Genomic DNA, 12,829 nt, shown 5'->3' with positions numbered 1-12,829 from the left:
ATATTTTTTTTCCCCACAGAAAATGTATCCATTTCACCCAGGCCTCAAACACACTCATATACAGCAGTAGTTGGCTGTACTGCTGTTTTAAATTTCTATGTCTGTCTGTCTATCATGCATGCGTTCAGCCAGGCGGTCACAGAAACAGAGCCCTGATTCTTGGGGGATTCAGGGCCTGTGGCGAGGGGTGCTAAGGGAGCAGGTGCTAACAGTGGCGGGGTGGGGGAGGAGGGGAGCGGAGACAGGACTAAGCTGGATTCTCTGGGTCTGCTCCACACTTTCTGCCCACACACCAGCTTGAGGTCCCTGGTGCCACTGATGCCTGGAGGGCTCTGGATAGGGGGTTCCCTCTTTGCTCTCCCAGGTGCTAGAGAGGGCGTGCGCAAAGCCCACGCCAGCCTGGGGCAGTCACTGCCCAGAATGCAGAAGCAGCGGTGTCACCTGTCGGCTGGCTATTCTCCTGAGACCCAGGCTCGGCCCCCACGTCCCCAGCCGCACCCTGGAGGGAAGGACTCAGCCAATGGCATGTTTCTGAGGCTGGCAGCCCTGGGTCCTTCCGTTGTAGCCTATCCCCCGAAAGCCCATCTGCCTGCTGACCAGTTTCCTAACGTCAGCTCCCAAGGATCAGTTCTCCACTGAACGCACTCCACCCAACCTTTATGTTTCCAGCAAATCGCAGACATGGCAAGCTGATCATCCTGGCATGTGGACTGGTAAACTGGCTGCCTTTCCAGGCCTGGGTCGTCGATCCGGTCCCCATGAGAAGGCGCGTTACTGGCTGCTGGGCTGTAACTCACTGCCCGCCCCCACTCCCCCGCCCCCACCGCCGACCTCCTTGCCAGAGACATGGCCCTGGCCCTTAGTGGGGCTGGAATCCTGGGGTCAGCCAAGCCTCCTCCCAAGCCTAGAGCCCCGCCCCATCAGCTCTCCCCACCAGCAGGCCTGGACCTGGGGTGGGGGGAAGCTCTACACACACTGCACACACACAAAACAAGAAAATGTTTTAATTGTAAAACTAACTTGAGGGAGGGGAGGGGCGAGGCTGCGCTGAGGGGCCAGGAACCTGATTCTTCAAGCGGTGGTTCTGTCCCTGGAGCCACCCCGCAGGCCAAGGACTATCTGTCCCCAGATGGGGGCTAGAGTGTTATAAAATGACAATATAAATAGACTTCTAGAAAAGAGGAGGCTGTCCAGGTGCAGTAGTCATGTTCTGCAGAGGCTGGGGGTGGGTGGGAAGCCCCGCCCCCTGGATCCCAGGTCCAGCCACACAGAGGGGTTCTGGGCGAGGGAAAAGGCCACTCTTCAGACATTCATGATCGACCCCTGCAATGGCTCGGGGGAGGGGCTGCGTGTCAGACGAGGTCTCAGACACCCCCACTTGCAGGCTGGAGGACACCGGAACTGGACCTTCCACATGCACACGCACGCACGCACACACACACTCACACACACACACACACCTTTCGTAGTGTTGTCTCCACCCCCGGCAGTCCCCAAGGCAGATTTCCAGTGATGGGGGGCCGCCTGCCCTTCCTGGGGACAGGAAAACCCCGGGGACGGGCCTGTCCCAGAGGGTGGGGGCGTCCTGGGAGCCTCACTTGCTCCCACGAGTCCCTGTGTTTCTTTCAAAGTCACAAAATCAAAACCGGAGTTCAGTAGTAGGGTCCCGCACACCCCCTGGCAAGGAGGGGGGCGCCACACGGAGTGTCTCCGGGGCTGGGAGGAGCAGAGGCCGGCCCCCCACTGGCCTCTGGCTGGGAAGGGGTGACCCAGGGGGCTCTTTGGTTCAGGGGTGGGGGTGACACCGGGCCTCATCGGGTGCGGTTCTGACGCATGAGGGGCACGATGCTGGCGGGAGGGCCCGCTTTGGCCAGGAACGGGTGTTTGAGCAGCTCGGCCGCTGTGGCCCGCTGGGCCGGGTCACGCACCAGCAGGCGGTCCAGGAAGCCCTTCAGGGACGGTGACACCTGCCAGGAGCGGGGCGAGAGGGTCGGTGAGCAGTCTGCTCACTTGCCTTCAGGTCCCTGGTTTCCTCCTGCCCAACGGGCCGATGGCATTTACTGCCCAGGGAGGGGCAGAGAGGCCCTCCGCACCGACAGCTTGGCCCCAGGGGCTCACGGCCTCCCCACTTTCATGATTCGGCAGGAGCTGGCAACAGCTGGGCCCTGGAGGCACCCCTTTTTCAGGAGGCAATTTCCCCACCGGAAGGTCCCTCTGCTGGACCTCACCAGCCAGCCTGAGCGCAAGCTCTGAGGGGCTGAGGGCGCAGAGTCCACACGGACACTCGAGGTCTGGGGGGGCGTGGGGGCGACTCAGCATGCAGTAAGCACCACCTCAGAGCCATCAGCACCGAGTCCCGCCTACACCCAGCACGATCCTTGGGTTCGGGGCTGGGCGGTGCCCTCCCCCACCCACGTGTGGTCTCCCCCACGCCCACTGCCTGCGGGAGGGGCCCACCTTGTGCAGGTTCTTCAGTCGGGGTGGCAGGTTGTCCCGGATCATCTTCATGGCTTTGAGGGGTGGCTCATTGAAGTAAGGGGGCTCCCCATCCACCATCTCGATCACCATCACCCCCAGAGACCAGATGTCCACCTGTGGTGGGGGCAGGGCAGAAGGGCTGAGCTGTGTGGGTGTGGCCAGCGCTCAGGGGACACCCACAGACAGGTGGCCCTGCTTCCATCTTTGCCTCTGATACTGGGACCCAGCCTGCCAGACCCTATGCACTCCTCACTCAGGGAACCCTCTGAAGGGTTCTGCCCACCCTGCATCCATCCCCTTCTTTTTGCTACCCTCTCCCCCTGCCCCTGGATTCCTCTGGAGAACCTCCTCCTCACTACTTCAGTCCATGGTGCATGACCAAGCTGTCTTAATCAGCAGAGTGCGGAAACAGTAACTGGTTCAGGAATGGACACGTGACCCAAGCTGAGCCAATCACAGTTGACCCTGAGACTTTAAACAAGATAGTCAGGAACACAGTCCTCATTTCTGCTCTGATGGGGCAGCACCTGCCTGAGTGAGGGCTACACGGGGACAATCAGAGCCGGGAGGGACACTGCACACAGCTGGGCATGAAGCCTGTGCCCCCGCCAAACTTTACAGTCCTAGGGACCCACAGTTTTCCACTTTGCTAAATCCTTCTTGAGAAGGTTTTGTCACAGGCAGTCCTGGTGGAGATGGTCCCTCAGAATCTCCTACCAGCCTCCCCTCCCAATGTGACCCCACTCCTGCCTGCGGTTCCCCAAGCTATGCTTCCACGGGCACCCTGGCCAGGCACTGGGTCAAGTCTTATTGACTGACTGTCCTCAGAGCCACAGGCAGAGCTGGAAGACCTCAGGGCCAGGCAGGGAATGGCAGGGAGTGAAGCAGGTCAGTGTAGGCAACACAGATGGGTGGGGGCTGTGACCAAGACGAGGGTTCCCCTGCTCCTCAGCACCTGACTGTTGCCATGAGGGAATGCGGCCTCCTCGTGCCCAGGTCACTTGGCTTTCCACCAGGGGACCAAATTCAGACTCACGTGAGAGCTCTTTTTAAAAAAATGCTTGCAAGAGCATCTTCAGAGCGCATCAGCCAGTTTGAAGCCTCTGCCCCAGGCTGGCAGGCAGGCCAGGGCCCCTTCTGCCCAGCCTCCTGTTCCCGTTGCCAAGCACTGGCTCCGAACTAGCACTCAGCTGGCGAGGAGTACACGCAGGCAAGTCTACTTCTCCCCCCAAGCTGTCCCTGGTGATCAAGCCCCCTCACCCAACACTCCGGCTGTTCTGGACCGCAACAGCGCAAACCAGTGCAGGGCGACTGGCTGCCTCTGGCTCACCTCTGGCCCATAGGGCAGGCGGGAGATGAGCTCTGGGGCCATCCAGTAGGGTGTGCCGACCAGGGACTTCCTCCGAGGCACCTCCTTGCTCACCTGGGCGCAGAACCCGAAGTCTGACAGCTTTACCTGGAGCAGGGTGCAGAAGTGGGGGTCAGAGGTGCTGGTGGGGCAGAGGCAGTCGCCTGTTTAATTCCTCAGCCTCTGACACGCTGGGTTTCCACATGCCGCCCAGAGGTTAGAGCCTGACCTTGGCGGAGCTCTGCCATCTCCTGGCTGGGGCCCTCAGTGGTGTCAGCTGCCTGAGATCACACATCTGCCTCCTTGACAGGGTCTGTGCTGGGACTCCTGGGGGAGGCAGCCCAAGTTCCATGAGTACCAAAGGCTGGGCAGGGATTTGGCCTGAGGCTGGCTCCCAATGCCGTGCCCTGGGCCCTGGCTTCCCGGCAGGAGGCATGTCTTTAGTTGGTAGGGGGTGAGAAGGATGCTGCCTGTCCCTCTGCAACAACCACCTCCTCAGAAACAATGATTTACAGCTTCTTGGGAACTATGGGCCCTATTCAGACTCCTGAGGATGTCAATGGACCCTCCAGAGAGCATGCTCATACACATTGCACATACAGTTCTGTGCTCACCCGTGTCCCCCAAACACGTCTGTAGAATCTTCAGGTGTTCACGACCCCAACTGAGACTCCCTGGGAAGCAAAGCCTTCCCCCGACCCCCCCGCCTCTGTGAACTGGCTTAACTTTCCTGGGGGAGGGCAGGCAGATCACCAACCAGAATCTGGTGAAAGTCAAGGGCCCCCTCCCCCTGAAAAATCACATCTGCTCTTGGAATACGAATGCAGGTTCTGGGACCAGGAGGCTCATCCATGGACTGCAAACTCGGAGCTTCGGTCCAGAAGACAGGACCGAGAGTCCGCAGCCCAGTCCTGGACGCCAGGCCAGGAGCAGGTTGTCGCGTGGCTGAGAGCTGTGGCCAGCCACCCAGATGCAGTCTCCCTGCTCTGGGTCCAGGGCTAGACTCCAGCTCTCAGCGGCTGGGGCTAATGATGGCAGAGGCCCCCACTCACCTGGACCCCTGACTCTGGACTGATGCACGAGGAATGAATACACGTACTGCTCCTCAAGAGACTGAACTGGGGGCTGGGCCCACCCACCCGCAGGGGGAGAGCTGGGCAGAGGCCGGGGGAGGCCAAGCCACCCCACCACTGCTCACCCTGCCGTCGTGGGTCAGCAGGATGGAGTCGCTCTTGATGTCTCGGTGGATGACTCCCTGGGCGTGGAGCACGGACAGGGCCTGCAGCACGGCCAGGCACACGGCGGCGATCTGCTCCTCGTTCATCCTGGGAGGGCAGGGCAGGTGGGGGGTGGGGAGTGAGTGGGGCAGACAGGGGCCCCACCCTGGGGTCTGATGGGGACACGGCCCCACCCTGGAGGTATGATGGGGACAGTGTGTTGGTTCTGAGATGTGGCCCCACCCTAAGGCGTCTGGAGGGGAGCAGTCCTGATATGGGCGAGGTCTGGGGGCACTCTGGGGACCCAGCAGCGTCCAGCTGCCCGGCTGTACCTGGTGTGCGTGACGATGTCGGTGAGGGCGCCTCCCTCCAGGAACTCCATCACCACCCAGAGCTCGTCCCCAACCAGGTAGCTGTTGTACATCTCCACCACGTTCTCATGCTGGTAGTCCCTCATGATCACCACCTGCACGCAGGAGGCGGGGTCGGCACGGCGAGGGGAGGACCAGCAGTCCCTGCCGCCAGAGCCCGCCCTCTCAGCCTCGGGGGGGCCCTGCCAAACTGCAGGTCCATTTCCACCCGCCACTCCTGCTCATCGGGGTCCAGTCCAGGGACTGTCCTCCCACGCCTGAAGCCAAGAGACCCAGAAGGCAGCGAGGGGCCTGACATATGTATTCTATTCCGGGGTGCTCCCACCCCATGCACACCTCACGCTGCTGATGTTGATCTCTGACCAGCCCTGAGTGGGTCTGTGAGTAGCCCTGATGGCCAGGCTGGCATTGGGAGAGGGCGCTGGGACGAGAGCATTAAGCACAGGGCTGAGACCAGGACAAGCAGGCGGCTCAGACACAAGGCGGGGGTGGGGGTTAGATTCCAGGGGCAGGAAGGCCTGGCAAAGCAAAGCCTGGAGGGCGGGCGTGGCGCTCACTGCGTGCAGCTCCGGCAGCCACGTTAAACGTGCGCCGCTGCGCGCTGCATTGGGGGAGGGGCGACAGGCTCTCGCCTGGGGGGCTGGGGAGGCAACGGGGAGGCTCAGGGCCCTGGCCTGGGGACTGGGGTGGTGGGGCCTCTCCGAGATGGGGAACCAGGAGAGGCAGGTGTGGGGTCAACAGTGTGGGGCCAGTATGGGACTTGGTGGTGAGGGGCCTGGAAGGCACACAGAGGGTCAGTGGGGCTCAGGGCCTGGAGCTGGGGCTCGGGGCCTGGACAGGACAGGACGGCATGGCAGTGGGTATCGTGGGGACAGAGGACACAGCCTGGGGAGGCATGAAGAGCGAGGACAGGAGCTGGGCTCAGAACTCACACCTGGCAAACCCCAGCCCCATAGAGCCTCTCCCGGTTCTCAGCCGTGCATACCCTCTAAACCGTGGGGTAGGGGAGCCCCAGGAGGAGTGGGACAGCTTGGGGGGGGGCAGGTGGGGAGGCGGGGAGCCCCGGGAGGATGGGGGCAGGTGCGGGAGCCCTGGGAGGAGCCGGGGGGCCCTGGGAGGAGCCAAGGGGCCCTGGGAGGAACCGGGGGTCAGGGGAGCCCTAGGGAGAGTGGGGTAGTTGGGGGGCCCTGGGAGGAGTGGGGCAGGTGGGAGGGTGGGGGAGCCCTGGGGAGCAGGGGGGCCCCAGGAGGAGCATGGTGGGGCAGGGGAGCCCTACGGGGATGGGGCGGCGGGCCCACCTCGTTGAAGAGCAGCTCCCGCCGCTGCTGCTTGCGCAGGTCCATCTTCTTGACGGCCACCAGCCTGCCGGAGCTGCGCACGGTAGCGATGCACACTATGCCGGTGGAGCCCTCGCCAATCTTGATGAAGTTGTCCAGGTAGGAGCGGGGGTCACCAGGGTCCACCACCAGCTGCAGGGCAGCCCGGAACTGCTCGTGGGACACTCGCTGGGGTTCCCGCTGTGGTGAGCGGGGGCCGGGGGGCCCGGGGGCAGGGGGCCCGGCGGGGGCGGCGAGGGCGCGGGCTGGAGGGGCCAGCTGGGGCTCAGAGGCATGGGGGCCCAGCACTCCAGGGCTGGGGGCGCCGTGGGCTCGGGCAGGGGGCCGGGAGGAGGAGGACTGGGGGACAGCCAGGCCCCCCACCGATGGCCCGTTGGGGGCCATGTTGTGAGGCTCCCCCTGCAACAGAAAAGAGAGGCGGCTGTCAGGGGAGGGACTGGGGGACAGGGATCCTGGCTGCGGAACAGATAATGGCGGTCAAGATGGAGATGGACAGTGGGCTGGGGCAGGCTGGAGTTGGTGGGTGGGAACAGGCTGGGCAAGGCAACGGTCAGGGGTCCTGGGGTGGGGGAGTGGTTACCTGGGTGCCCCGGGATGGGTGGTCCGTGTCGGCCCGCGGGTACGTGTTAAAGGGCCGGCCAGCCGCCACTTTCGCCCCGCTGGCTAGACTGGCAGGTTGGTGGGGGGTGCCGACGTCAGGCCCAGAGAGGGGGCGCTTGTCCCGGGAGGACTCCTGGGGCCCTCCCGAGCCCTCCCTAGAAGACTTGGGCCTCTTGTCTGGCCCCGCCCGCCGCCTGTCTCCAGTGCTGCCACCTGCCTCGCCATGACCGGCCCCCCGGCCTTGGCTGCCCGCCTTCTCTGGGCCCCCTCTGGCCGTGGCGGCCTGCTCCGCGGGCATCCCGTTTTCCTGGCGGGCACGGGTGGGTGGCGGCGGGCTGTCTCTCCGCAGGGAGTTGGAGCGCGTCACCGACATGTTCTCGAACTCGTCGAGCAGCAGCGTGAGGGCCCCATCCTTGGCGCCTTTGCTGCCCCGCACGATGGTCTGGGGTCCAGGGCAATGGCAGGGTGGGGGCCGGGCAAGGAGGAGGGGGACACAGGACGTGCATCCAACACAGGCGGACAGGACAACACAACACACACAGAGACAAGACAGAGACGGAATGAAGAAATGCCATGGGGTGACGGTGGGGCTGGGAGGGCGGGGCGGACCCGGGGAGGCCCCCACAGCCCCTCCCCCAGCACCGAGCCTCGCGTGACAGGAGGGGAGCTGCCCGCCCCATCAGGTTGTTGCCCCCGGGCTGGGAGCAGCGGTTCCCAGGACACCCCTCAGAGAAGCACCCCCTGCCTTTTCCTTGTTCTCCAGGCTTGGAGGGGTGCAGGGGAAGGAGGGCAGAGGCTGCGCCAGCCCATAACAAGCCCTGGAAAGCTGAAAATTACAGGATGCGGGGGCCAGGGCCCGGCTTGGCACCTCCTTCCCTGCAGCCTGGCAGGGCTGTGAGCCCTAAACACGCCCTCTGTTCCCGTGGAGGCTGAGGGTGGGGTGGAGGTAAAGTGAGAAAGGTCTGGGCCCGGAGCAGAGGGCAGGAGTGCCCGAGGGGTGGTGCCAGCGAACGCGAACCAGCACCGTGTGTGTCCCAGGCACGCCCTGCCTGCCGTGGCCACCGTCCTGACCCAGCTCACTGCCTCCAGGGCTCCCCCTAGGGGCCCCCACGCACCAGCTCCAGGCACACGGGGCCTCTTAACTGCTCCTCAAACACACCAGACATAGCGCAGCCTCAGGCACTGGCTGCTCATTCAGCCTGCAGTCCTTCGCCCCCGTCTGCCTGGGGCTCCCCTCCTCAGTGTGCCCCCTTCAGGTCTCTGCTGCTGGCTCTCCCTGACTTCCTGTGGTCTAAAACGCCAGCCTCGAACCCTCCCTATCCTGCTCTCTTGCTTTCCTTTTCTCAGAGCACTCAGATCCAGCGGGCGTGAGGCACGTGTTCAGCTGCCCGTGGCCTGCTCCATGGTGCAGTGTTCGTGAGGGTGGCCACCGCTTCTTCCTGGCTGCATCTAAGGCCCAGAACAGTGGCTGGTGCGCAGAAGGCCTCAGTAAGTACCTGCTGAGCCCATGAGTGAGCGAGTGAGGCGGGCAGGCTGGGAAGGGGCTGCCGCTGCAGAGCACAGGCCCCAGTCCTGTGCGTCAGTCACTGGCAGGCAGGGCCATGGGCTGCCAGACAACCTGAGGCCAGCACTGCCTCATATGTGCAGAAAACTCGAACCCCGCAAAACCCACCGACAGGCCACCGTGCCCTGGGGGCAGCGCCTGCCCCTGCCTCTCCTGGACCCTGGCTGCTAGTAGGGCAGCCTGGTTTTGCCCCAGGGGCCCAGTGAAACAAGGGAGACACCTGCTCAGGCTTCGGTGCTGGAATAAGAGGTCAGGAATCCCTGGCGGCTGGGGAGGATTTTTAGGAAGTGCCTGAATGAGGGCATGACCAGCAGGCATGCAGCCACAGGGCCTGGCAGGGGGTGGAATCGAGGTGGGCTGGGTGCGGCCAGCGGGCCCAGAAGAGCCGGCACCCTGCCTGCGCGGGCGGCTGCCCCTCCAGTGGCCCCAGCCGATTCATCAGAAGGCAGAAACAGACTTGGATGTAAAGTCTTGCTTTTCTAGGCAGTGGCAAAGAATTCAAAGTATCCCAAGCCCCCTGCCTGGGGCGCACAAACACCTCAGTGGGAGACCCTGGAGGAGAGCGTCTGCCTGCGGCTCCTCCCGCCAGGCTGGGCTGGGCACGACACCCAGGGCACCAGCGAGGATGAGTCAGCCCCGGGCCTGCTGACCAGCCCATGCACCCCCCACCCCCACCCCTCAGAACAACCCAGGCTGACTTCCTGGTTTCCACTGCCCTTCGGGTGAAGTCTGTGCTCTGAGGCCGGCTTTGCAGGCTGCGGGGGCCACACCCCCTGCCCCCAGAACAGCCTCACCACAGGCCACGCCCAGGGAGCCAAGACCATGGAGACAGGAACGGGGTTAAGAGCATGGGCCTTGGAAACGCACCTTGATTCAAATCCCAGCTTGGCACATTTGCTTAGATGGCAGGGAAAAAACTGAAACCACTCCCCCGCCCCCCGCGCTTCACGAGGGCTGTTTCCTCCACTACAAGCCCTGGCTCTCCACCATCTGCCTGAATGACTCCTCCTGTCCTCTGCCCTCAGGGCTCAGCTCAGGTGACCCTGACTCCGGGAAGCTGGCCTGTACCCTGGGGCTGGGTCCGATGGCCCCTCGGGCCTCTCCTGGCCCAGCCCTGACCACTGGGGCGGTCACCACGTGGGAACTGGTCTGTCCCTCTGCCTGCGATGGGAGGCCTGTCAAGACCCAGGGCGAGTTTGTGGTCCTGGGGACAGGAGCACAGGGCTCAGGACAGACAAATGAGTTGGGGCTGGCATGGGGGATCGTCAGAGGGTCAAGGTCAGCGGGGGCTTCTCAGGAAGGGAAGGTGGGTTGGCGCTGGTGCCAGGTGAGGTATCAGTGGTGGATAGGCGAGTGAAAGGTGAGGATGGGGGGTGTGGTTGGGGTGCATCTGTTTGGTGGGCAGCAAGGGAGGGTCCAGTGTGGGGCTGAGGCCTGGGGTCACCCCACAGGGGTCGGCGCAGGTCAGGAGAAGCAGCAGCGGGCGCCAGCATACCTTGGGGGCCCCAGGCTGGATGGAGGTGATGCAGGCGGGGTCGATGAGGGGCTTGGGCCGGCGGGCCGACTCCTCGATCAGGCTCTGCCACTGGCGGGGCAGCCCCGTGAACTTCTGCTCATGCTGGTCGAAGCCCGTGTGCACGCGGTGCTCGAAGTTAGACGGCGCCGAGATCTCGACCCGTTTCTTCTTCTTCCCGAACATGGCTCCAGGCTCTCTGCGTGGAGAGTGCAGAGTGGGGCTCCGGTTGGCAGCCTGAGGAAGGGCGTGGCTTGCCAGGACCTGCTGCTTCTCCTCCATCTCTCCCTGGTTTCCCCACACCCCCACCCTTTCCACAGCCTGCACCCCATCTGCAGCCCGAGGGGCCTTGTGAATACTCCAGTTAGGCCCCTGGCTCAGAGCCCACTGGCGGTCCCACCCCACTCAGGTAAAAAGGTGAGCACTCCCAGTGGGCTTCTCTGCTCTCAGCTCTTCCTCTGGCTCACGGTGGGCTTCCGACCTCAGGGCCTCTGCCGTGGCAGCTCCCTCTGTGGGGACTGACGCCTGACTCCCGCCCGCTTCAGGTGGCAGTCACTGGTGGCTCCTCTCCTGAATACACCCAGGCCCCCTGTCCTTCCACCCCATCTCGCAGCATGTATAACTTTTGGAAACTGCGCTGCTCAGTCTTATGTTTGGGCTTCTCTAGTGGCTCAGATGGTTAAGAATCCACCTGTGATGCAGGAGACCTGGGTTCGATCCCTGGGTCAGGCAGATGCCCTGGAGAAGGGAACGGCCACCTACCCCAGTGTACCTGCCTGGAGAATCCCACGAACAGAGGAGCCTGGCTGGCTACAGTCCATGGGGTCACAAAGAATCAAACTCGACTGAGCGACTCACACACACACAGCCAGTCTTGTGTTTACATTTCAGCGTTTACAACTCCCATCGCGACTCCCGGTGCCACAGGCCCGGTCTCATCTGCCGCCCCCCGTCCCAGCCCCCGCCCAACACATAGGATGTGCTCTGTGACTGGTGCCTAAGGCCTGCCACCTCTGTCCCTGCTTTCTCAGCCTGGACTGTGGGCTAGAAACAGCACGTACCTCTGGTTACTTGTTCAACACATGGTTACCAAGCCCCTGTCCGACGCGTGACTCCTAGGCAGCCTCACTAATATACCCCCACTTTACAGATGAGGAGACTGAGGCTTAGAGGAGGAGGCAAGTTCCTCACAGAGTGGGGCAAGACCCACTTCATGAAGGATCCTAAAAGACTAAACTGCCCCTGTCTTTAGGGCCCGTGCTTTCCAGGCCGGTACTCACAACAATACTGGCACAGCAGTGGTAAATGCCAATGGAAGTGAAAGTTACTCAGTCCAACTCTTTGTGACCCCTATGGACTGTAGCCCGCCACGCTCCTCTGTCCACGGAATTCTCCAGGCAAGAATACTGGAGTGGGTACCCATGCCCTTCTCCAGGGGGTCTTCCCGAACCTATGAAAGCTGAATTTAAAAACCAAAGGGGCTGAAGGGGACATGCGGAATGGTGGTGTCCCACAGAGGGGGCCGGAGACATGAAGAGCGAGGAAACCAGATGGCCAGAGTGCAAATCTCTCTCTGCCACCTACTGTGACCCTGGGCAAGTGACTTAGCCTGTTTGTGCCTCGTCTTGACCCCCGTGGGGCGGCTGCCGGGAGGATTAATGAGTTAATTAATGAGCAGGGCTCGGTGCGGGGCATGGAGGGAGGGCCCAGTCGGCCTTTGCTCTTCTGATGACGAGGATGACTCCCAGCTGTGTCAGGGGCCCAGGTGCTGCGCCCCCCAGAACCCCGGTCCCACACACTTGCCCCTGGAGCCCCACAGACCTGCTTTGTTGCTGGCTCTGCTAGAAGTGCCCTTGGGCGGGTGATGTCTCCTCTCGGGGCTTTGGGTTACTCATCTGTAAAGTGGGAAGAAAACATCCTTTGCTTACTCATCCATCCAGCCATCAGCAACTCACTCCTTTGTGGCCAGCCTTGTGCTGGTCAGTGTGAGGGACAGAGTGGTGACCCAGACAGCCTCTGAAGGCCCAGGATGGTCGGGGCTGGGGTCACAGAGTGCCAGACCCAGCCTGCAGGGACAGCAGGGTAGTGATACAGGAGGCTTCCCAGAAAAGGGCTCGTGTGAACTGAGACCCGAAGGACGAGGGGAAGTGCACTGGGTGGGGATTTCTATCTGCTCAGGCTGGCTCCTCAGCACCTGGCACAGTGCCCGGCGCGGGGTTGGCCCCAGCACAGTGAGTCTCGTGACTCAGTGAGGACGCTCGTGAGCGGATCTGCGATGCGGCCCGGCAGCCCCTGGTCGTTCTCCCAGCTCCTTTCCCAGGAGCAGGGCTTGAGGGCGGAGAGGCCGCCATCCCCAGCCCAGAGGTGGGGCCATCGGTGGGCAGCCATCCAGGAGAACCGG

The 12,829-nt window shown here is 63.0% G+C and overlaps 1 protein-coding gene across 9 annotated transcripts in view; it reads right to left on the bottom strand.

Moving 5' to 3' along the window:
* Nucleotides 1-988: 988 nt before the first annotated feature.
* PAK4 (p21 (RAC1) activated kinase 4) overlaps nt 989-12,829 on the bottom strand; it is a 47,676-nt gene continuing 35,835 nt past the window's right edge. For 5 of the 9 annotated variants that reach the window (XM_055554022.1, XM_055554026.1, XM_055554025.1 and 2 more), the window contains 9 exons: nt 12,250-12,323; nt 10,411-10,627; nt 7,332-7,793; nt 6,713-7,150; nt 5,376-5,509; nt 5,025-5,151; nt 3,809-3,934; nt 2,458-2,592; nt 989-1,967 (listed from right to left, as the gene is read on the bottom strand). In XM_055554022.1, the coding sequence (XP_055409997.1) occupies nt 1,812-1,967; nt 2,458-2,592; nt 3,809-3,934; nt 5,025-5,151; nt 5,376-5,509; nt 6,713-7,150; nt 7,332-7,793; nt 10,411-10,614 (1,782 nt within the window). In that variant the 5' untranslated portion in view covers nt 10,615-10,627; nt 12,250-12,323 and the 3' untranslated portion in view covers nt 989-1,811. Of the gene's footprint in view, nt 1,968-2,457; nt 2,593-3,808; nt 3,935-5,024; nt 5,152-5,375; nt 5,510-6,712; nt 7,151-7,331; nt 7,794-10,410; nt 10,666-12,249; nt 12,324-12,829 lie in introns of all 9 variants that reach the window. The other 4 variants (XM_055554028.1, XM_055554029.1, XM_055554030.1 and 1 more) reach the window with 2 other exon arrangements.

This window comes from Bubalus kerabau, chromosome 17 (genome assembly GCF_029407905.1).
Source record: "Bubalus kerabau isolate K-KA32 ecotype Philippines breed swamp buffalo chromosome 17, PCC_UOA_SB_1v2, whole genome shotgun sequence".
Lineage (NCBI taxonomy): Eukaryota > Metazoa > Chordata > Mammalia > Artiodactyla > Bovidae > Bubalus > Bubalus kerabau.
This window is presented reverse-complemented; position numbering and strand designations above follow the sequence as displayed.